At 37.6% G+C, this 25,225-nt stretch overlaps 1 protein-coding gene across 1 annotated transcript in view; it reads right to left on the reverse strand.

Moving 5' to 3' along the window:
• Window positions 1–25,225, reverse strand: part of kalrnb (kalirin RhoGEF kinase b) — a 71,862-nt gene that overhangs the window by 43,852 nt on the left and 2,785 nt on the right. The window contains exons 2-13 of the mRNA XM_052559290.1: window positions 10,968–11,060; window positions 10,617–10,731; window positions 9,990–10,182; window positions 9,158–9,658; window positions 7,759–7,881; window positions 7,438–7,629; window positions 6,466–6,597; window positions 4,865–5,095; window positions 3,945–4,067; window positions 3,573–3,764; window positions 2,112–2,284; window positions 560–734 (exon numbers count right to left, since the gene is read on the reverse strand). Coding sequence (XP_052415250.1) covers window positions 560–734; window positions 2,112–2,284; window positions 3,573–3,764; window positions 3,945–4,067; window positions 4,865–5,095; window positions 6,466–6,597; window positions 7,438–7,629; window positions 7,759–7,881; window positions 9,158–9,658; window positions 9,990–10,182; window positions 10,617–10,731; window positions 10,968–11,060 — 2,243 coding nt within the window. The remainder of the gene's footprint in view (window positions 1–559; window positions 735–2,111; window positions 2,285–3,572; window positions 3,765–3,944; window positions 4,068–4,864; window positions 5,096–6,465; window positions 6,598–7,437; window positions 7,630–7,758; window positions 7,882–9,157; window positions 9,659–9,989; window positions 10,183–10,616; window positions 10,732–10,967; window positions 11,061–25,225) is intronic.

Genomic DNA, 25,225 nt, shown 5'->3' on the forward strand with positions numbered 1-25,225 from the left:
CTAAATAATATAAATTACAAAAGCACATAACACAATAAAGAAAAAAAACTAAAATTTAAATGAAAACTAAAAATCTAAAAATAAAAGCAAATTCTAAATGTTAATATTAATAAATAATAGTATATAAATAATAGCAAAATGACTGCACTGGAGGTAAGGATAATCATTGGATAAAAACTTAAATGTATGTATGGCTTCAGAAGACTTGAAATACAAGTCTGTACGAGTCATATGGACCACTTTTTAGGTGCATTTTCAGTTGTTTTTTGTAAGTTAGACAGCACTCGTATTAATTCACTTTCATCGTATTGAAAAGAGTAGGCAGGATATTCTTTAAAAATTCAAATCTGGTGTTCCACAGAAGAGCGTAAGCCACATGATGACAGAACTTAGGGATGAACCATGAGATATGTATACAGTAAAACAAACAACACTACTCAAAACACCCAGATATGCAAACACAGATGGCACGGAAGCACATCTGTTCAAATTAAGGTTTGATGATAATGACTTGTGTTTAGGCCATCAAACACACACACACACACACACACAAACACACCTCCAAGGCGTACTGCTCAAAGATACGAAGCTGCAGGAAGATGTCCAGTTTGATCCGGCGCTCGTGGAAAATCTCCTCCATATGAGCCTGAGCCTCATCCAACTGCTGAAGAACACCCTCGATATGAGCCACGGAGCTGGCATGAGGCAGCTTATTACAGGCCAGCGCTGAGTCCCTGTTTGAACCAACACAGACCCACACCAACACGTCCAAGAGCAAATCAATATCAACAGAGGCCACGTTAATTCAGAACCAGTATATCAGCATGACATAACATGAAAGGACTTGTTCAGAACTAATCTGAAAAGAATTTTATTAAAATTGATCTGCAAACTGAAACTGGTTGGAGCTGCTGTGGCCTTATGGTTAACAGATTTGGATCTAAATCCAGTTCTTCACTAGTTTGTTACATTTTCAAGGCTGTTGCAAGTATCATGTTAGGAAGAAATTGGTAACTTCTGGAATGGAAGATGTGAAAATAGTTGTATTATGCTCAGCGGTAGATGGTAATCCAAGTATTTTTTGCTTTGTTACTGTACTTAAGTACATTTTTCAAGTTTCTGTCCTTTTACTTCACTACACTGCAAAGCATAATATTGTACATTTCACTCCACTAGATTTCTTAAAAATATGTCAAAACTTGAGAAATTGTCTCGTTCTCCGAGAAGCAATAGTAGTGTGCAATTTATGAACGAGCTGATTCTTTTCAATTAAACTGTTCAATCTTTTCGCAAATCGCACTGAAAGATTTGTACGCCAGTTTAACTGATCGGATTGCAGCTGCTCTTGAGTCAACCGCTAAAATTGAAATGATCTAGTCAGAGTGAGTCTCTAGTTAACAATTCAGTAAATTCACAATTCTGACTCAAAATAAGCCAGGAATGGGAGACCATCCGAGTATGTGCGCATACTAATAGCACAAAAAATAATTTAGCAATGCTGAATTTAAGGATTTATTATTGTAAATGAAAATCATACTGTATTTAGGTCAAAACTGCTGTAAAAAGTTAACTGTCTAAGCCCACTGTATGGCATACTTGAATGCAAACATGTCCATGTTTGTATCACCATCTCAGTGGGTTAGGTTTTATGCAAAAATAACACATTCTTTTTATAATTTTGCTTTTATTGTTAGTCAACACACACTTTTTTCACACAATTAAGTAGGCTATCAGTAACCTAAACTGATATTTAATATATTTAATGTTTTGACAGTGTATAACAAGCCCCCTCCCCAGGTATTTTGAGCAGTAGGTTTATATAAAATATGTACTATAAAATTATTAAATAATAAATCTACAAGTTAAAGTTAAATTACAAATTAAACAAAACATTTATTTTAATACTATTTAATATTATATATATATATATATATATATATATATATATATATATATATTTTTTTTTTTATTTTTTTTTTACTCAGAAGGAGTATTTATTACTTTTACTATTTTATAAGGGTAGGAACTAAAGTAAGGGTATCAAGTACTCAAATATTTCACCACTGTTTATGATGAAATACTGTACAGTAAGAGTGTGCTGTAAACCTCACCGCAGGTGCTGAATGAGCTCCTCCCCTTCTTTGATGACATTGAGTATGGCATCCAGAGTGCTGCTCTGCTGCTGCTGAAACAGTCTGATCAGCTCCTGAACAGCATCCACAGACTCAGAGTTCACCACCGGCTCCACTAGAGTCTTCTGCAAGTCCTCCATCCACGACCACAGCTACAGACACACAGAACAGAATGACCGAGTTTTGGATGAGACATTATATCTCCACTCCTCTGTTTGTGGTCAGATCGTTTCAAACTGAAAGTTTTTAGTCCAAGCATCCAGGAAGCAAATGCATTCAAAGAGTCAGTTAAAAACAGCGCTAATGCTGAAAACCCCAGCTGATTACACCAGAGATGGTGGAGAGAATACTTACTCATGTCCAGCTTTTAGTACATTATTAATTTCAGCCTGTATTTGGCTTCAAAGCATGATCTCTCTCATATGCTGTTTCAGAGCAGCCAAAGCAGTTTTTCATCATGCTGTATGAAATACAGACTGAACAGCAGCTCAAAACACCCAACCACTGCATAATTATGATACACAAACTACATTTCTCTGATGGGTAAATCAAACCATTGTTGTGCTAATAAAGTTTTGATGCATGACGATGGTAATCATGGTGAAAACAATTACAGTAACATACAAGAGTCACACATTAGTCATGCGCGAGTCCGTTATTATTTATATGCAAACAAATCCGATGCGCACTGATTGCTGTAATATCATATTTTGCATGAACACATGTGCAAAGCTGGCAAAATTATTAACAAGTTTTTTTATATAATGGATGCTTGCTAAAAAGTGTGTTAAATGTGAGGGTGAATGGTTTAGTAATTCTGAATGGATCCATACGGTAACAGCTGCCAAAGTGTGTAACTTCTGGGTACTTGTTAGAGCATTGCCGTCGTTGGAAGGCAGTTGCCAGGGTGTCTCTTTGGAGTTGATAGGGTGTTGCTAATGTGTTCTGGGTAGTTTCTAGATCATTGTTGAGGGTCACAATGGTTTTGCTAGAGTCTTCTAAGAAGTTTTTTGGAATGCTGCAAGAGTGCTGAAAAGATTTCTCTACTTCTTTACAGTTAAAAATACTGGTCTAATAAGAAGTAGTTTAATTAGAATCTCATTATGTTGTTGTTGTCCATACGGTTTAGTTTTTCCTGTAGCTCAATTGGTAGAGCACTGTACTGTCAAGCGCAAAGTTGGGGGTTCGAATCCCCGGGAACACACGACAGGTAAAAAATTGATAGCCTGAATGCACTGTAAGTCGCTTTGGATAAAAGCATCTGCTAAATGCATACATTTAATTTAATTTAATTTTAATTTTTTATTTGTGCTGTCAGTCAGTAAGTGGAGTTAAGAGCTACTAACAAAATCTCACACGCATTAATAGAAATCAGTCAAAACTGTTAGAACTATTTAAGAAGCTCTGTTTAGTTTGTGTGTGTGTGTGTGTGTGCAATACCTCTTTAGTGTGGGTGTGAAAAGACACTGAGATATCCAGCAGTAGTTTCCTCTGCTCCACCCTCCGCACAAACTCCTGAACTCTGACCTCCAGTTGATGGGCGGCAGCGTAAATCTCTTCTGGATCACACTCTCCCGTCTGAGCCAGCTGCTCCGCTGCCTCCAAGAGCTTATCCGCATTAGTATAAGTGTTCTGGAGCGAAAGAGAGAGAAAGTGTGTGAGAGAGAGTAGTACATTAAAAACATCTCCCCTGAATATTAACAGGAAACTCAGTAGTATGATGAATGATATCACTGCTACTGCTCATTTGCTCCCCTCTCATCAAGCAAATAATACACACACAAACACAACATAAACTGATTCGGTTCCAACCTGTGCCACCTCCTGGAAGTCATCGTGCCGTTTTTGGAGTGCTCTTGCCCTGTGTACAGACTTCCCAACTCCTGTGTGTTTACTGAGGAATACCTCACCATGGTTTTCAATCCAGTCCAAGACCTGGACACACACACACACACACATACACACACATCAACACTGGATAGTCTATTTCAAATTTCAAGTAATATTCCAGATTAACAGTTTACACTAAGATCTCTCCAAATCTTCCCTTGTCAAGTGTATCATATTATATTATATTATATCATATTATATTATTACCTTCGGGTTACTAGTCAGACTCTCTATTCAGTAGATCATGACTGCCCTAAAGTGTTAGGACTATGCAAAGTTTTCAATTTGTTATGTTTATTTTCTATATAAAGCATTTTACACATCCTAAGAGCAAGTAAGAGCTTAAACGGTTAGTTGAAAAGAGGCTCCGGGGATTTTTGAAGGTTCAACAAACTTTGTCAGTTGGAGGTCAAAGTTCTTTAGTTCACTGCACAAGCCCAGTGCTCAAGTAGGCCTTGTTTCTGTCTAAAGAGGTCCTGGAAAGGATCCAGTCACATCAAAGAAACAACATAGTCCTGTCAGAGAACCGGTGAAGGTACAACAAAAAGGCGACAGCTAAGGAAGTAGAGTGTATTGTTGGAGGTATTGGCCAAGCACAATACTGGCGTTCCTCAAGTCAACTCTATGAGTCAGAGTCCATGTCACATCCTTGTCACTTCTTCTAATGCTCTCTGCACTTGATATTTGTTCTGCCGTACGAGAAACATCTTTACACGCTAAGATCTAAAAACAGCTGCTGAAAGGGTGAGAGGCTGGGGTCACATTCATCAGATGTTGAATTCTGTGGGTATAGTGTATGCATATCTGAATGGTTCTTTACATGATTTAGACGATGTATTCACCTGCTGCACATCTTGTTGAAACACACACAGCTGAAGTCTCTGGTGCAGCCGGAGCTTGCGGTGTTGCAGGAGACCTTCCAGTCTGCGATACTGATGAACCACCTCATGGACCCCCTCCAGAACCCCCCTCACCGCCTGACTGTAGTCGGCTCCTGCCGTCAGAGACCCGGAGTCAGCGGGAGGCTGAGGCCTCTGCAACACATCCAGTAGTGTCTTTCCTTTCTGACTGACCTGCAATCAGAAATATCATATCCGTAATTCAGTGGTGGACAACATCAATTTATTTTAACTCTGTACTCCAAGTGTTTGTGTTTTAGAGTAAAGACTACTACATTATAGAAGCATAATCCAGAATCCCCTCAACTTTACAGAGCCTGAGCATTTTAAGTGGTAGATAACATACAGTAACTGCAAAGTGTGCTTATAATAAACAGAAAGTTATGTTCTGTTGGTGTGGATGCTAATATAGATAACGTTATAGTTATCTTTATAATTATTGTTCTTAGTGATATTATTTCAAACTACAGAAATCGAGACACATTAGACATGTTCATTTTTTGGAACAATTCTTTGATTCCTTTCAATGAATATGTTCACAAAAATTGCATTCAGCTCCGGCTGTTCTTGAGTCAACTCACTGATTCAGTGAATCATTAGGAGCGAGTTTCTGGTTGACAGCTCAGTCAATCGGTATTGTCTGACTCAAAATTAGTCGAGAACCAGAAGAAATATGACACTCAGAGCTCAAGTGTGCAAAGGATTTGATTAATGGCACATACAGTAAGTTGCTATTTTACAGTAAGCTGCCCGTTTATAGTATTGTTCATTGTAAATAAAAATCTAATTTTAGGTATTCAGTACATGACAGCCACTGGTTCGTGAACTAAATGTTTTAAAGAAATAGTTCACCCAAAATTTTTAATTTGAGTAAAACTGACTGAAGTGAAAAGTTGTGTGTTTGATTAAGGTTTAATGATAAAACGTTCTAATGGTGGATTTGTTTCTTACAAAGATGCATCACTTCACAATACATTAATTAATGCACTGGAGTCTTGCGGTTTGCTTGTGTACTATTGTGATGTTTTTATCAGCTGTTTGGACTCTCTTCTGACGGCACCCATTCACTACACAGGATTCATTAGTGAGCAAGTGATGTAATGCAAACGTTCTCCAAATCTCCTACACAAAGCTTTGTAGGCAACATTTCATGTTAAAAAGTGTCCTAAGAAAGGAAGTCGTGGCCTAATGGTTAGAGGGTTGGACTCCCAATCGAAGGGTTGTGAGTTCTAGTCTCGGGCCGGATGGAATTGTGGGTGGGGGGAGTGCATGAAGAGCTCTCTCTCCACCTTCAATACCACGACTTAGGTGCCCTTGAGCAAGGCATCGAACCCCCAACTGCTCCCCGGGCGCCGCAGCATAAATGGCTGCCCACTGCTCTGGGTGTGTGCTCACAGTGTGTGTGTGTGTGTGTGTTCACTGCACTGTGTGTGTGCATTTCGAATGGGTTAAATGCAGAGCACAAATTCTGAGTATGGGTCACCATACTTGGCTGAATGTCACTTCACTTTCACTTTCAATAGAGCAGTTCCTCAGATGCTCACCTCTGTATAAGCCGTGGTGACCTGCTCGTACAGATTCTGGTGGTTGTGAATGGCCATCTCAAGTTCTTTGGTCGCTGTCGGCAAGCCGCCCTCACCGCATGACTTCACCCATCCCTCCATGCTGGACAGAAACTAACAGAGAGAACACCCTCTTAAACTTTATAGCAGACTAGGTCCTTGTAATAAAACAAGAGAGGACAGAAGTGCACAGTTGTACACACTCATTAAAAACAAGCTCAGACATAATTAAATAGAGTTGCTGAGGATCATACAAATTGGGATCATAAATCAAACGCATGAAGAAGCTACGTGTGTACATTTCGACAAAGGAGTTATTAATGAAGAAAGAGACTGAAACTGACAGGGAAGCTTAAGTACAGTTGCATATAAAGGAAATTCTGAATTATAAAAAAAAAATGGATTAAATGAATCAAGGAACCAAACTAGTTGAGAAATATAAAAATTAAACAGTGCTTACAGGCAGCTGTAAAAAATAATATAAATTAAAACGAATAACATTGGAAATATGAATGAAAATAAAATTACCACCATTAAATTTTTTTTTTTTACTTTTAATCTGAAATCTTTTCATTTAATGAACCCATGATATATATATATATATATATATATATATATATATATATATATATATATATATATATATATATAAAGAACCCATGGACACAAAATGTACATTTTATATTACCTTCATTTTTCCTATTGCTCCTTGCCTATATAACCAGCAAAAATGGCTGGTTCAAAATCAACCTTACCCGTTTCAAAAGAAAAGATGATAAAAGATCACATATATTGGAAAATGTCACTCATGACAAAGGCTCCAAATGATAAATAGACAATGGAATAGATTTCAATAGATTTCAACATTTAAAATTGGAATAAGATGGGTAAGCTTCAAGGGATTCACAAAATAATATTAGCTTAAAACAATTCATGTGTCACAAAAGGTTTCACCTGTTCAGACTTTTGGTGGAACACAGAGGACATGGCCAAGATGGCGCTGCGCTCCTCCAGCGCCGAGGCAAAGCTCTTCCAGTCCTGATCCAGCTGAGCAGAGATCTGCTGTATCTGAGCGGCAGCGTAATGACCTGCCTCACACAGCCGCGCCGCCACCGAGACGATACGCGAGATATTGACATACGCATTCTGAAAAGAGAGAAACAGGATGTCAGAAGACGATCCCATTAAATTAACAAGCAGACACGAAAGAGCTGTTCAATTTTGTCCAGTGAGAGAGCATCCAGGGTGTTTTCTAGAAGCATTCCTCCATCGTACCATAGAGTTCATAGCAAAGTGGTCATGCTGGGTCTGTAGATCTGCTGCATGCTGGTAGCTCACGCCAATGTCTGTGTGCGTCTGCAGGAACAGCTCTTTATTGTGTCCGATCCATTCAAACATCTACAGAGAGAGAGAAACGGAGAGAAAAATGCTGCATTCACAGACAGTTTGGTCTCAAATCACCCTTCCAATGTGTTTACACCCAGACCAGAAGAAGCAAACGATGACCACAGGCTGTAGATCACCATACTGGACCAATCAAGACTCACATTTGTACATAAATATTTACAAAGGCCCCGGCAAATTTGCTTAACAGTTGTGTTAGGGCTTTGGGTGATTTAACTCCCTGTTAGTGTTCTAGTGATCTCCAAGTGAACCTTAATATACACAGATTTTCTCTTTGGCTGATGTACAAGCAATAGCCCTTAGTGTTCTGGCTCTGGTGGAGCACAGATGGGCTCATTCAGCAGGACCGGGGAGTGTGAGACTGCCTCTCCGTTTGGGCTTAAATGGAACACGCGGCCTTCCGCAGACTTCAGGCCACAGAAGGGAGTACAGTGAACATGCTATTATCATTCCCATCATTCATTATTTACACTTTCACATGACCTGCACCCACAGTACTTTACTTCCATTACATGATTTCTCTTTCATCAAGTTATGCTAAAAACAGCTTTTTAAAATGTAAGTGGTGTTTAATAGTGCAATATCTACAGTATACTGTATATGGAAATGCGAGTATCTATCTTTAACTTGCTGCAGTTTAACTACATTAAAAAAGAAGCATATTTTACAGAACAGAAAATAGGGATTTTGTTAATAAAACTTATTTTTTTTAAAGAATATGTTTAACATATATAATACATAATTGTATTATTTTATTAAATGTATTATTGTTAATTTTATTGTTATTGTTGAGTTGTTTTATTATTAAATAAATTCTTATATAACAATAGTATTATTAGTACAGTAAAACATACAAATATTTAATAATTCAATTGAATAAAAATGTATAATAATAATAATAATAATTAGTAAGTACTTTTAATAATTTTTTATTACTTTTATTTACAGTGGAACAGAATTATTACTAAAGTAAAATATTTAAATATTAAAAAGTTGTAACATTTATAAATAAAATAATAATATTAAATAACAAATATTAAATATAGAATTTTATTACTATATTATTATGAAATATTATTGTATTTAAAATTATTATTAATTTTATAATTAAATAAAAGTTATATATTTTAAATACAGAAATAATAATAATCATATATATATATATATATATATATATATATATATATATATATATATATATTCATTCTTGATAGTTTGTTCTTTCTTTGTTGTTTACTCCATATTGCACACTTTCATTCTGTCCTCTAACCTTTTCTGCATCCTGCTCATACAGCCGTAACTGAAAACACTGGTCCAGCTGCTGTTTGCGGTTGTGCCAGGCCTGTAGCAGGTGCTGCCGCGTAACTTGAAGTTTATCCAACAGGGCGGAAATCTTAGGTACCAAACTCTGGAAGTCTGCCCCCCCAGAGAGCCTTCCATCTCCCCCATCCCTGATCTTCTGAAGGAGCCGCTGTCCTTCATGGTCTAACTCATCCACCGGTGCCTTCGTCATAGTCTTCCTCAGTCGAGCGTGCTCCTCCAGGAGTTTCCGTGCTTCTTCTGCGTTAGTGGCCAGCTCCTGGCGAGAAAGCACCTCCTGCAGCTCCTCCAGCCGGGAAAGGAGGTGCAGAGCGCCTCCAGTGAACTCCTCAAGGGAAACACGGAGCTCAGTCCATTCCACATGGTTGTACTCCAGGGTCCCTTCCAGATCTGCCGTCAGCTGAGACGGGTCAACCAACTTAGTCAGACCTTCCACTGAAACCATACTGGTCTAGAAGAAATAAAGAACAACCACTGGTGTTCCAAACAGTATATAATACATAAGGAATATATAAAGTCTATTGATCACTTTTGCTAAACAAAACCAGAGAAGGTGATCAGGACATTTGCTCATTTTGGTTTATTTTGTTATAATGGCCGACTGCACACTGTATCTACAAATCAATAAATGGAATTTATGGGCGCTGTATGTATGTATGGTTGCTGTAAATTCAGCTTCACAGTACAGGAGTAAATTAAATGTCTTAACTCTTTGATACTTTGACAAAATCAATATTAACGTTTCTGTGGCTTTCTTATTAGACAAAATTCCATTCGTATACCTCAAAGGTGAACTTGCCACTGCCAAAGTTGGTCTTCTGCTTCTGCCAGAAGTTGTCTGGTTTGATTATGAGAGCGACGCAGATCTCAGCTGGAAACGACTCCTGTAGCGTCTTCAGCAACGGCTTGATTAGATCCCACTTTGAGCCACGCATGTCTACGATCACTGTAAACCCTCGTTTACTTACATCCTCACTGCACCAGATAAAGAGATTGAGTTAGAGGAAGACCAACAACTTAAAGCCATCCAAGGAAATCTTCTGAACATTTGCTTAAACTTGCATAGTTCTGCATCAGTGAAGCTATATATTTTTAGAGTTGCATCACATTGCATCAGTATGCCCTAAAGATCAAATAGAGGCTCTAATCAAAGGCTTTAAATGCATACATATCTCACCCTTTATGTGTCAAACTTTAGCAATTATATTATGATATGGTGTAGAGGTGCTGTAAGCAATTTTAGCTGTTTTGATAAGATTTTTTAGGACTAAACAAGCAGAGCCCTTTTATGCTGTTCACTGAGTCTAGGGCTGTCCCAGAGAAAGCTTTCTCGGGACTCTTTTCTTTGGGGAAATCTTCCAGGGACATTTTAAGTGAGGTGTTCCAAATAAATGTTGGAGTTTTATAACCTGGGCACTGTAGAGAGGTAGGTCACCAGTTTCCGCAAGTCTTCTTGTTTTATTCTGTCATGATTACTTCGTGCAGGGAAGGTAAGGATGGGTCCCCCTCTCTTGTCTCTTCCTCCTGAAAAGAAGAGGACCGATTTATTACTAATTTTACTACTCAGTGTACTTCAATGGCTCTAATTATGGTAATACCCATGAGCCTGTGTGGGTGCGTGCTTAAGAGGGTGCTAAGACAAAGCTGGTTCACAGTGAATGAGTGTGTGTGTGTGTGTGTGTGTGTGTGTGTGTGTGTGTGTGTGTGTGTGTGTGTGTGTGTGGGTGTGTGTGTTTACAATGCAATTATACATTTCCCACCTGAGACAAAGGCAACCTTCTCTCTTAAAACTGTCAGAACATCAGCCGCCTTTATTCCATCATTCCTAAGAGATCCTGATGAGAAAGAGGGAACTGAGAAAGAGGGGAAAAAAAGGAGAGAAAGAAAGTGACAAAAAAGTTATACATAGACTCAGAGCTTTAACCACCATAGACAAAGAAGAAAACACACCTGCTCCAATTTTCAGAACAGTGCATGAGACCCGAGAGGTGTTTTCAAATGATTCTCAAAGGAAAAGTTAATAATTTACTCAACCTCTTGTTGTCCATCTAAACCCAAATTACTTTAATTGAACAATACTTTATAGCAAAAATAAATCCTAGATATCATGATCTTGTTTTTTTTTTTTCAATACAATAAACGTGAATGGTGACGAGGACCTGTTAAGCTCTACGAATGTCAAAAAAGCAATCATACAGTAAAAAAAACAAAAAAAACATGAAGGTAACAGAAAGGTTGTAAGGACATCGTTAAAATAGTCCATGTGGAGTCATCAACAAGGTCTTATGTATTTGGAACAACAAGAAGGGGAGTAATTAATGACAGCATTTTAATTTTTGGGTGAACTGTCCTTTAAAAATTATGTGACATGTCTTGGTGTGCCATATTTGAAATCATACCAAGTGATAAATGATTGAAATGATACTGAAAAAGTGACTTTTTCCTCACAATAATATATTACCGAAATGCACGGACTTCAAATTTTGTGATTACTACTAATACTATGGCGTTTTTATTATCTATCAGTTTTTTTTTTTGCTTGACACCTGGTCACCATTCATTTTCATTGTATGTATAAAGAGCAGCATGGACATTCAGCTAATCTTCTCTATTTGTGCTCTATGAAAAAAACCATTCAGCTTCTAATTACGTGTGATCTTCACAAATACTAAAAAACATGGTCTCTTTCTTTTAAGGAAGGTTCAAATAGAGTTAGATGCTATTTACACTAAGTGTGCACATAATAAAACAGTATACAATAAAAACAACAACATATTAAGGACCTACTTGTCCCTATTCCTAAAGTCCATGATAAACACACGGCAAAGTTCTTGTTGTGTTTTGTTTTTAGGAATAAAAAGAAGTTGAAAGGTATACTGTTAGCAAACATCCTGATGCAACACACTGCTGAAAGTGCATTTAGATAAATATGTACTGTAAATACATGCTGTACAATTTCCTCTCGATAACAAAATAAGTACACAGCAAAAAGGACAACAGTGAGAAAACAGCAGTTAAGAAAGCATTTGACAGTGATGTGCATATGCTTGCCCAAGCTCTGCAATTCGGCACTCAAGTCAAGTCACGTCACATTTATTGAGCATGTTCTATCTATCACTGATTGCTTTAGCGCAAACAGCTTTACAGTATTAAACAAGAAAAAGTGTCAATATAGCTTTCAGTTAGAACTAAAACTTTCATTTCCACTATAAAGCAGCTCTCCAGTGTGTTCATATTTTTACTTGCTGACGTCTGACCTTGATGGACTGAACAGAAGTAATGAGCCAGAGGAGATTTCCACGTCAAAAGAACAGAGAGCCCCAGAGCACACCTAAGACCAATGGTAGTTTGAATGTGTTTACAAGCCAGAGCAAACTTTTCCATAAAGTTTAGCAACTGTTTCGAACTTCCAAATGAACTCCAACTTTGTTTGGCCTGATTTTGTTAAAAATGGCTTCACACCAGATCTGTCATGACAACTCTCTGAGATTTTAGCATGGTAATATACACGGCAATGGCTATGTGTTTGGTCTAGGTGGAATTGATTAGCTATACTGCTGCTGCGGCAGAGCAAGTACCGAGACTTACTACTGCCATTACATCCAGGGATATGCTGCTATGAGCATGCAGGAAATACTGCTGCTGCAAATGTAACATATATGAAATAATCACCCATAAAAAATACATGAAATTAGTATATACCATAGACCCCCACTTCCTCAAATCTTGCCCTGGAGGTCCAACGTGCTGCAGAGTTTAGCTCCAACCCTGATAAAAGTCACCTGCCTGTGATTTTCTAATGATCCCAAAGACATTGATTGACATTGATAAGCATGCTCAGGTGTGTTTGATTAGAGTTAGATCTAAACTCTGCAGGAAAGTGGATCTCGAGGTCAAGATTTGAGGAACCCTGCCATAGACTATACAAAAGCATGGATGTAGTGTCTGTGACATCACATGCAGGTTTCCGAATGGTGTTTTAGAAGCCTTAAGTAGGCGGAGCCAGCTGTCGCCATCTTGGCAAAGTGTCACCCCACATCAATCCCGGATAATTAAACATGGGCAAAGAGGTGGGAGCTGGTTGCTGAAATCACACCCACCTAGCTTGACGGTGGAGACAGCAGCGGCAATCCAACTGTCACTTAAGTGGCCACACCCTTAATGATGAATTTTAAGGCTTAATATATTTTTTATGAATGAGTTATAAAAAAAATTCACCCCCCCTCACAGTTGTCATGAAGGGTAATATTTGCTATATCCACCAAAACCATTTTTTGTACCAGGCTGTAAACATGTTTTTTTCAGCTGAAAAGTTAGGGATTTTAACAAGGGGTGTAAATGGGACTGACTCCCTTTTGGAGCCAGCCTCTATTGACCAGTCGATGAACTGCAGTTTTAGTCACTTCCTTCTTGGTTTCACAAGTGAGACTGGAAGGTTGACGCTTGATCTATACAGGTGGAGCAGGGGGAGGTGGAGGGTTTCTGAAGCCCGATGCAACTGCTACAATGAGCACTAGCCAAGTATTTGAATGCTGAGCAGCAAGCTCAAACAATCAGCTGCACCATGTGAATGTCGATGTAATTATATCAGATTGAGTCATGAGCATGCGCCATATAGAGTTCCATGACAGAACTTTGCATTTTATTCTTTGATTTTATAGTATGAGAAGTATATTGAGGTCTTAAAACTCAACACCACGCCTCCCCCAACCATACTAAAGCAGCAGCAAATGTCCGGGAACGGAGGCAGGGCTCGCAAAATTGCTAGCCCTACGTCCCAAGGCAATTGTGTCTTCCAGTCGGGGTGACAAAACCTATCTCCGCCCTGCCCGTTGGGCTATCTTATGGGGAGGAAAAATATATTTCAATGCTTTTGGATTCTCTCATAAATATAGTTGGGTTGTATGTCAATTTTTGGGCATCGAGGAGCAACTAACAATATGTGGAGTATTGAAATCTCATTTGATTTCACACCTGCTTTTTTACCTTTACTTTCACTTTCAATTTGTGATCGCACAAACTGTGTATAGGGAGCAGCAGTATTGATTAGTCAGTGACGGATTTGTTACACACCAATTCCTCCTACATTGTCCTGTAAGTCATTAGCCTGCTATCTTCACGTGACAAGTTAAATCTCCCGCAGCAAACTTAAACATGTGATAGAGATTGATTGTGCTGTTGAGAGAATTATTTACATTGCTGACCGTTATGTGTGTGCATGTGTGAAAATAAGAGGCGCATGGATTTACACAGGTATTTTAGTTCTGCTAAGCCAAATAAGACAAGTCAGGGTGAAGAAGGAGAGCCAAAGAAAAGCAGAATACCCCAAAGCAGAAAGGTTCTGAAAAAAATCAGACTATGAGGCAAAAAGAAAGTGCAGCTTTTTGATTTCATGGAAAAAAGTTTATTGAAGTAATAGCACAAACTCCAAGAGATCAGATCAAAAGGAAAATTCAAGAAAGCTGGTAATTATCCATTCTTGCAGATGGCAGTTCAGACAATGGTATAATACAGTAGAACAGGAGTTGGTTTATGTCAGGTATGTGAGAGATAATGTAGACTTTTCCACATACATGATCAAATGTCAGCCAGTCAAGAGAGCAAATGCTGTAAGCATTTCATAACAATCCACTGTGTGGTACACAAATTAGAGCTAGCCGTGCTTGATAGTGTGAAAGCCTGTGAGCATGGCCGGACTTACACTGGTCTTGAGTGGGCTGCAGCCCATGGGCCCTGTCTTGTAGGGGGCCCCGCCTTTGCCCGTTTATGTTTGTTTGATTGGTACGTTATATGACAGTCAGAATTCAGAAATTATTAGCTGCATTTCTTTTCACTGTGCACATAAGATCTAAATGGCCAGCCGGGGCTACAACTTACAACTACGACCCTCGAGGCAACAATCAAACAGCATAAACTGGTATTTATGATTATTTCACAAAAAAGAAGGAAGCATGTATTGAATCGCATCTGCATCGACTGGTTTGTTACCACATGGTTACTTTAAAAAGCTCCATTAAGCCTTTAACCCCAAAGAGTTTTTTAAACGAATCAGCTGATTCAAATCATTCATTAAGACAGTCACTTGCTGCCACCTACTGGCAGTTGTAGTTACATATTAAAAAAAGTAGCTTATTTCATTTTTGCTAACATTTAATATTTTTACATTAATAATATTTCTAAAAATACTCAAATTTACGGAGCACCGCACATGATTTACTATTACGTTCACTCGATTTATAAATTGTGCAAACAATTTACTAATTCGTTCCCTCGATTTGCTAAATCGCGCACACGATTTAGCAAATCGAGCAAACGCAATAGTAAATAGAGGGAACGCAATAGTAAACGTGTGCACGTTTTAGTAAATTGAGGGAACGAATTAGTAAATCACGCGCACAATTTATTTATTTTTTCTTGCATGTCATGTGCGGGGCTCCGTAAAAAAAAATATCTATAGTTATTTCAGGGTTATGTTTTCTCAAATGAGAGGACACATCATGTTTATTATATTACAGTGAACATTTAATATTACATTTACACGTTGAATATAGCCTAAACATACTGCATATTAATTTGACTATTTATGAACCTCAAAGTATATGTTTTTGTATTTGTTACTCTATAATGATATTCTATTTGAGGGCATTTGCTACATAACCTCAAGCCCAGAGGCCCCCGCCTCCCTAAGTCCTGTCCTGGCTGTGAGTACCTAGTGAAATGTGAAGATACACTGAAATCCATCTTTAAGATTTCCCAAAGAAGCGAAGGGGAACCGATGAACTGCTAAATGAGAAAGTGGAACATTTCAGTGACCTGAAGAGCACATGGTGGCTTCCAAGCCGGCTGAGTAGTCTGAAGGCTGTGGGAAAAAAAATTACACTCCCACTGTTGTTCATATGGAGAACATGGCAGGAGGAAGTGATATCAAGTCAGAGGATACAGCCAAAGCAAAAAGAGGGTGGTGCAGGAAATGAAGACTGAAAAATTTGTTTGCTTCCTGCATTTCATGTTGATTTACGGTATCATCTTATCCAAGTGCAGTACTGATTTTCAGCATGACAACTTAAACATCACGTGAACAAATCAGATGAAAGCGCCACATCACGCGTATTCAGATTGAAAACAAAACCTGGAGAATACCAAAAAACCTTCACAGTGAACGGGATGGCAGCAATTTCTACTGTGGAACTCAGCTCACAAAAATTCAGTGAACTGCTAGAAGAGGTGAGGGCACAGAGGAAGACACCATTGGTGCAGAGATACAGAAGATTATTGACAACACAGTCAAGAAAATGGACAGCAGATTTTAAAATTTGTGTAAAAAAAACCTCTCTTGTTTCAAGGTTTTTGACCCTTCCACTCTTACCTGCCCCAGAGAAGAGCTGGCAAATTATGGGGATGAAGAGGTGGATTATCTTGTCACACATTTTTCCAGTTTGCTAGATGAGGAAGAGAAGGAGAATATTCCACAAGGATTGATGGGTCTAAAAATGTGGCTTGCAGAACACTGGGCAACATGATTGCTTGTACAGAGATATCCTCTCTGAGCAACCAGAACACCTCTCATATCTTGTTGCTGGTGAAATTAATGCTGACACTTAGTCCATCGACAGCCATCTGTGAGAGAGGATATTCTTGCATGAACCGAGTGAAGACAACACATCATACCTCTCTACAGCCTGAAACACTGAATGACAGCATGCAACTATCCATAAATGAGGAATCAGTTGAATCTTTTTGCCATGACAAGGCATTTCTTTTTTAGATGCTTAAGGGGAAAGGTTCAAGACACCTGGAACATAAAACCCTGACAACAACAAAGAGCAGAGAAGTGGAGACCAATGCACAGGAGGAGAAAGCTGATGAAGGAGATGCTTTGCCCTCAACGTCGAGTGGCATTTTCTCATCAGTGAATATTGTTCTTACAAGTTCATAAAAATTTCTGTTCACTTAGAACCAAATATTTGATTTGATGATTGTAATTTGACTATTTTATACGGTTTTAAAAATGTTTTTGATTGATGTTTTCATCATGTTTTTCATTTACAGTATTCCACATACATTTTTTTTTTTTATTCGGGCTACTTAAATTTATTTTGGGTGCCTGCCTGAAGGGCTACAAGGGATTGTGTAATTTTGCAACCCCTGGGAGGCACGGTTTTTAGCATGTTATTTATATGAAGTGTAAAGTGGTTGCTCGAAGACACCACATCCAATTTCAATTATAGACCTATAAAATATATGTTATGTCACTTTTATTTAGAAAAATATATAAAATAATCACTCCAAGCTGATATGTGATGGGAAAAGTGAGAAGAATGGGATTTTAAAAAGGCAGATTCCGACTTAAATCATGAAATCATCAAAAGATAAATCCAAATTTTTACTCCACAGTTCTTGTTAGCAAACTGGTTTCTTCTGTAATCATGTTTGACTCAACAAGAGAGTGGGTGACAGAATTGGTGTAAATAGCCTGCAATTAGTGCAAACAAGGTGGGTTAATTGCATTTAGTGTAAATAGACATTCTGTTACTTTCTAGATAATTTAATTTTGGCTTAATCCTTGTATGTATGTACTACAGCATCCTTAAATGCAAATGTGTGCAAATATAGCATAAATACACTACAAAAACAGTTCTGTTCTCAGTAAATATGTATAAACAGAATGCTGTGTAGGCATGCTACCAACATTGCTGCGTTCTACGTTTTGTGTAAGGATCACTGGGGACACATGCATTCTGTAAATACTGAATGACAGACAGTATTAACGCATAAAGCTAGCTTCATGGAAAATAGAGTAGTAGGCCATAGTAGGTTGAGCGGGGGGCAGGGAGGCCCAGCTGTTGGCACGTCTCCTTCTGTTTAGATTCATTAGTGGTGTAATCTGCCCCCTCTGTAATCCCATGGCCGACAGCTGGGCACCGGGACAGCCGGTGGGGAAAAGTTCAATCACACTTAAACACATATAGAAAGCAGAAACACATACAGTGTACACACAAGCTGCATGCTCACAGATGCGCCACATGCACTTGCTTACACACACACACACACACACTCACACATACACTACTGTGCAGTACATCTGTTGAGTCTGGGCTGAGGCCTAAAAAGGTCTTTACACTGCTTATGTCTGCATTTTATCTCTCTTGCTCACTCTCGTCTGCAGACTACATAAACTATTAAACCTGTGTGGAAGTGTTTGATGCTGAACATGGCTTGTTAAATTTACTGTGAGAACTTACTTTCCTCAGCCCCTGCTAGAGGGTAGATGCTATTTCACACTCTCTCTCACACAAACATAAATGAGGACAAGGCTACTTAAACACACTTGAACATGGTCATTTCTCATTAACAACTAGCTGATCTGGCCTATTGTGCAGTGACAACCTTGTCAAAGGTTCAGTGAAGTTTAGGCAAAGTCAATTTTCCAATGCTCACAAGAAATATGTATTTACACTACAGTTTAAAAGTTTGGGGTTGGTAAGATTTTTACATTTGTTTTGAAATAAGTCTCTGATGATCACCCAGGCTTAATTTCTTTGATTAAAAATACAGAAAGAATAGTAATCTTGGTATTATTAATTTAAAATTGTTCTGTTTAATTATTCTGTGGAAACAATGTTTTCGCTGCATATATATTTTAAGATTCATCAATGAATAGAAGATTGAAAGAACAGCATGTATTTGAAATATAAAATATTTTGCAACATCATTTTTACTGTACTTTTTCATCCTGCTGAATAAAAGTATTTTTCCTTCTTTCAAAAAAGAAAAATCCTTTAATGACATTTTGAACAGTAGTGTTTTTGACCATGAACATACATTTGAGGTTTTAAATATTTATTGCACAAGAAAATGTATTTCTGCTGTGGATCACAAACTTTGTGATTGCTTTAACCAATATAATTAACATTAATGAAGACTAGTGCTGACAAGTTTCAAATAATAATATGTGAAAAACAATAACCATTACAAAATGTGGTTAATTCAACTGATGTATATTCCTAAAGCCATATGTTTTTTTTCACCCAGTAATTTTTAAATGTAATACAAAAAAATTGGAATTTTTTAATTTTTGGCTCTAGTGTAAACAAATACATATTTTTAATACGAAAATATTGATTGTTACCTGCAAAGATTTGTTTTACAAGGTCTTGACAAAAAAAACTGTATTTATTTGCAGTCTCATGAGTAACACCATGCTACTTAATTGCTAATAATAATAAAATAAAATAAAAAACGTGTAACGCTGCATACCTAATCAATTCACATGATACTGCACAGAAATTCAGTCAATGTCTTTAACAGCAAATGTGCCCAGATTATGTAATATTTTTGGATATTTAAAGTGTGGATACCTAAATGTTTTTGGCCTAGTATTGCCCACAAGCTCTTGCACAACAAAAGAGGCTCCGTTCCAAAAGCCTACTGATCTGCCTCACTGCCTACTGTGAGTCTGCTTTCTAAAGCAGCGTCCAAGCTGAGATGGAACTTGAGTGACTGATTTGTAATGCACTGCATAGGTAGCATTGCCATAAATCACACTAATAGCAAAGCAGACGCTACTCACAGTTGATTACAAAGGAGTTTTACATTAGCACACTGCTATGCTAACAACATAACACTGAACTTTTCTGTAATCAGTATTTTTTTTATTGTATTTCTTTACATTTTGCTACATTGCAATTCCTTGCCTTCTTTCAACATTTCAGTTCATGTCTAGCAGTTTTAAAATGCATTCATTTAAAAGTTACGTAATAACTTATTTAGCCAGATGCTAACGCTTACATGCAATCAGTAAGCAACAAGAGCAAGGTGCAATTTTTTTGTATGTGTCTGTCTTACAGTACTTTTCCATCATCAGCAAAGTACTTGCAGTGCCTAATATAACTATGCAAATTGGGAGGCAGCTTATTACCAAACTTGATCGACCATGTTGCTTCCAAATTAAACTCTGAAGCACCAAAACACATGCAAAACATGCATTATGTATTCGAAACAGTATCATTATTTTCCACAAGACTAAAAACAAAAGGTGTACTCTAAACAAAAATGCTGGATTGCTGCTTTACCCAGCAGAACCAGGTAATGTTGCAAGCTTTGTAAATACTGCAGATAGATTGTAACATCTAAGACGTCAGATGAAAGGACTCGGGCATCACTGAGATGTCATGAGATTATCCACTGCATTCAAAGTGCAGTATCCATATTTCATAAGGGTGCCATGCACTGTTTTCTGCATGTTTTATGAGATCTTCATCATGTATGCTTCACGTGACTACAGTATAGGTTATGCAGACTAACTCTCTGTGAATATTTACTGAACATCAACAAAAGAATCACTGTGCTCCCACTGTCACCCATAATACAACCTGATGAGAGGGCTGGGATATGAAGCATTCTGAACTTCCCATGTTACAGGATCAGGGTGTATCCACATAAGCAGTAATATAAAGCTCATAGAAGTACCAGGAAACAGCCTGCTCTCTGCAATTACTAAATGAAACCAATCCTGCCAAAAAGTTGCCAAATGGCCCCGCAGGATTGAATCTTGCCAAGGACAGCAAGAACTGTGACAGGGCCAGAAAGCTATGATTATGGCCCTTACAGTCCTGGGAAGTCAGAAAACAATGGCTGGCTGAGGTTTGGTGTTAGTATGAACTATTGTGTAAGTCTAAGCTGTGAGATCAGAACTGGTCCCAGTCCAATAACACTGGGATGTGATCTCACATAACCTAATTTTTATAGGTGCCCGGCTATTCAGGGGACTGTAGGTTTGAATGGGGCATGGGGGCTATTTTCAGAAGTGTTGCTTTGTGCTTAGAAATAGCCACCACAAATCGACCACGAGACTAAAAAGGAAAGATTACTTGAAACAACTCATCAAATATCAAATAAATTAAAATCTACTATACAAAAAAACAAAAAGGAATGAAACAATATCTTTCATGTTTTAAGATGAATCGCGTATTCCAACAAATCTAAAAATAATCTCTACAGCACTTGTGTAAATCACACTTTGGCTAAAGCCTGTGATTTTGAAAGCAGAAATGTGTAATGTGATCAAACAGTCTGTTAACGTCTGATAATATCTTCGAATAGGCAGATGGCTTTGAAATATTACATAGATATACAACAATGGCATGTGGTGGACATCTGAAATGAAGTCCCTTGGGTTTGGCTTTTTTTAGCCCAATGTAAATTCATGTTCTATTCCGTATTTCTCCATTTTTTTTTACATGCAATTTTGGGGGTAACTGTATCTAATCTACCTTACATTATCAAGAAGCAATCAATTCTATAATAGTATGTTTAGTATGTTTATAGTAGGAAGATATTTCACCCAAAAAATGAAAATGAAATCATTATTAGGTTGTTTCTAAATACATCTTTTGAAAAACACAGTAAGTTTCTGTCTCTCAATTGAAAGACTAGTTACAAAACTTGAACTGTAAAGGATATTGGAGGTCAAAATTCTAAATTGTATTTTGATTTCCTGCATTGAAATTGTCCATTTGGCTCAGTTGAATTATGTAAATGGTATGTCTTTCAACACTGGCACTTTAGTTGTGCCAATTGAACATTTTCAATGCAGTAAGTAAATATAAAATTTGTAACCTCCAAAACCTTTTTAATGTAGAAGAACAAGACACAGCAAAGGCCTATTAAAACAAATCCATATGAATCGAGAAGTTGAATCCAAGTCTTTTCAAGAGATGTGATTGCTTTAAATGATGAACAGATTTAAAGGTGATATATCTACATATGTGCTATAATCAGATCCTCATCTACCAACACAGTAAACGTGAAAAAACACAACCCAGTAAAAGAAAATGTAGTAAGTCTTTCTGTGCAAGCTTGTGAAAGAAAATGATCAAGTCAGATTTCGCTCCCCCGTGACATAGACAGGAAGAGAAAAAGGGGGGGAATATTATTATTATAATATTACTGCCTCTTAGTCTGCAAGTTTCCACCCACGGTGGCGCTATTGTGTTTTCGCAAGTGACGCACCAGTTCTAACGGCATGGTGAAAGTGCGAGCAAAGCATGCTAACTGTTCTGTCTTTGACAGAACTGACGAGCACAAAACACAATTTAGAGTCCCAGCTTCAGATGAGACAAGAAGCAGTACATTTATTGATTTATTTATTAACTGAATATTTTATATATTAGTACCTGCTGCCACACAGATCTAATATAAACATGTGATTTCTTTCCCAGCTGTTTACCTTGTTTTTAACATAGATTTTTGTTTAAGTGCAATAAGACATGAAAGAGAACTTAGTTTAGTACTCACATGTTGTGTGAAAGCTGCTTTCTGTGCGTGTGCTTCGGATGTGTTCGCTTATAAAAGCCTCTATCAGAAGTTTAAACTAATATGGTTTATGCATGATTTCAGTACGATAGACATGGTAATCAAAATCAAAAAGAGGTTTTTTGGTAAGTAACTGGGGGGTACAAGCTGTAAAGGCACATCCCCATTCCGGAAAAGGGGGTGGGGAGGAGCAGCTCATTTGTATTTAAAGAGACATACACAAAAATAGTGTGTTTCGGCTTCCATTCAAAATGGCCATTTCAAAATGATATAATAAATGATCTGTGGGATATTTTGAGATGAAATGTCACAGACACATTCTGGGGACACCTGAGACATATATTACATTTTGTAAAAAGGGACATAATAGGTCTCCTTAAATTTAGGCTTTTATTTAAATCTAAACAATGACCGTCACACTCACTCACATAAAGCAGATCACATACGGGGAACATGTGTTCGATGTAAGAGAACCAATGAGGTTTGTTGTAGCATGTGACACACAACTTAAATGGTGACAGAATTTGAATTTTGGGGCAAACTATCCCTGTAATATTACATTTAAAGATTGTAAGACCCTTAAAGATTTTCTATAGAAACCTTTTCAATCAGTGCATTGCTGACAAATGGCAGGAAGTAGAAGTGTTGTAATGAAAAAGTGCAGCTGAGTTGCCCCTAATGGATATAATCCAAAAATACTTCTAAAATTGATTTCACTGTCTCCTGGCCAACATAATCACGGAATGTACCTATTCTGCTCAGAGAACTCCAGTCCTGAGCAGGAATCTTGGCAACAGTTGCTACAGCAACCCCTCTGGCCCTCATTCAGTAGAGAAAGCCTGCTAAGGATGAGGTGTGTGGTGCAAGGTTTGCCTCTCTGAAGCCCATGTTTCAAATTTTAAGCACAGTCCTCTTCTGTGTGGAACGAGGTGTAGAGGGTAACTCTTGCATCTTGTAAAATCCATATGTTCAGGGATTACAGTAAATCATAATAACACAGGTCGCAGTTTTGCTCTGTGGTTTAGTTGCTGAAGATAACACTTTTTCGATATGAGTGCTCAGTAAAATATGTTCAGTAAGCAGCAAGTTCTTTTGCCTCTTTTGAGCCTTCTATCTTATAACTACAGTAGTAACACTTTACTTTGCTGTTCATTTTCCTGCACAGTTTTTCAGTTTCTTTTTATGCTTGAAACTTGGAAGATGAACTTCACAAATCAAAACAACGTGATATGACCCCTAAGGTCATGTCCTTATCAAGTTCCAACAGATTTCCAGAGGATGAAACCTTATCTCCACTAATTTTCAAACTTGTGTACTATTGCACTCATGGAAATGGAGACACAATTTTTCTAGTTCAATGTGTGATGACACATGCAAAGGAAGCTGCATAACAAGTTCACTAGGTTTTTTTTTTTGTTTTTTTGGTTAACTGGCCACAATCTCAACAATTTGTCTCTATAGAACACAGTTACAAGCAAAACATCCTGGATTTTCACTCCAAAAGACAGAACTACAGTACATTTACAGTACATTTACTCACTAATAAGTACAATTCAAAGTTCATTTAAACTATAGAAATAAAATTATACTAATAAACACTAATAAAATAAATAAGTATTGTACGTTTACATTACTAATTGCACATTTACACCACTAATAGTAATAAACAGAAATGAAAAGAGTATATAGATCAGATGTGCTTTCAGGGACTTCTGGGAATGTTCTTCTTATACTGTTAACTTACAAAAAGCATTAATCTGATTTATTGACTTCAAATTTACATTCAAATCAGCTTTAAACCATTTCCTTTTGCAGTTATCCAACAGCATTTTTAGTTTGTTTCTCTAAAAATTTTTTACAGCATCACCAGTCTGTGTTTTCACTGTTTAAAGAGAGATTTCAAACTGAATGGTGTTTGGAAAAGCAAATACCCTTTATCTATGCACCTGGAATGCATGAACACAATAAAAGAGCAATCATAAATTCAACAGCTGTCTGCTTCACAGTTTGAGATAGCCTATGTTTATTTAAAAACTGCTTGTTGGAGCTGAGAAATCATGTCACAACAATTTACAAGCATCCGTTCTCTGGCAAATCTCAACCTTTAAATGTCAAAATGCTTAAATGAGAAGCTCTACAGACTAGTTACTTTTTAAATTCTGCAAAACATGAACCACCAGAAGCATACCATTTAAAAGATTAGAAATCATTTTGTAACAAGGACTGTATATCTATCTATCTATCTATCTATCTATCTATCTATCTATCTATCTATCTATCTATCTATCTATCTATCTATCTATCTATCTATCTATCTATCTATCTATCTATCGATCTGTGGACTCATGTAAAAGATAATGGGGTGATTCATGTTCATAAACTAACATTCAAGCTCTGATTCATTCTGCCTCCCTCTTACACCTCAAACAAGACCCCAGATGAGCGTCTGCAGGGATGCTGCACATGAACGAGACGCTCGTCCACACACAGTGATTGTGATCTCCCACACTGGCACAGCGGTGTCTGTCTCCGCCGCCCTCTCTCAGCGTCTGACATCCTTGCGGACTAGGGACAACCTGATTCCCAGACGTCCAATCCTATGGACATGAGTATCCCACCCAGTGTGATCATGCTAATCCGATGAAGAGAGCAGAAGTACAGGCACTATTAGACGGTGAATATGTTGGATTACAGCGCAGGGGGT

Source organism: Carassius gibelio, chromosome B6, assembly GCF_023724105.1.
Source record: "Carassius gibelio isolate Cgi1373 ecotype wild population from Czech Republic chromosome B6, carGib1.2-hapl.c, whole genome shotgun sequence".
Lineage (NCBI taxonomy): Eukaryota > Metazoa > Chordata > Actinopteri > Cypriniformes > Cyprinidae > Carassius > Carassius gibelio.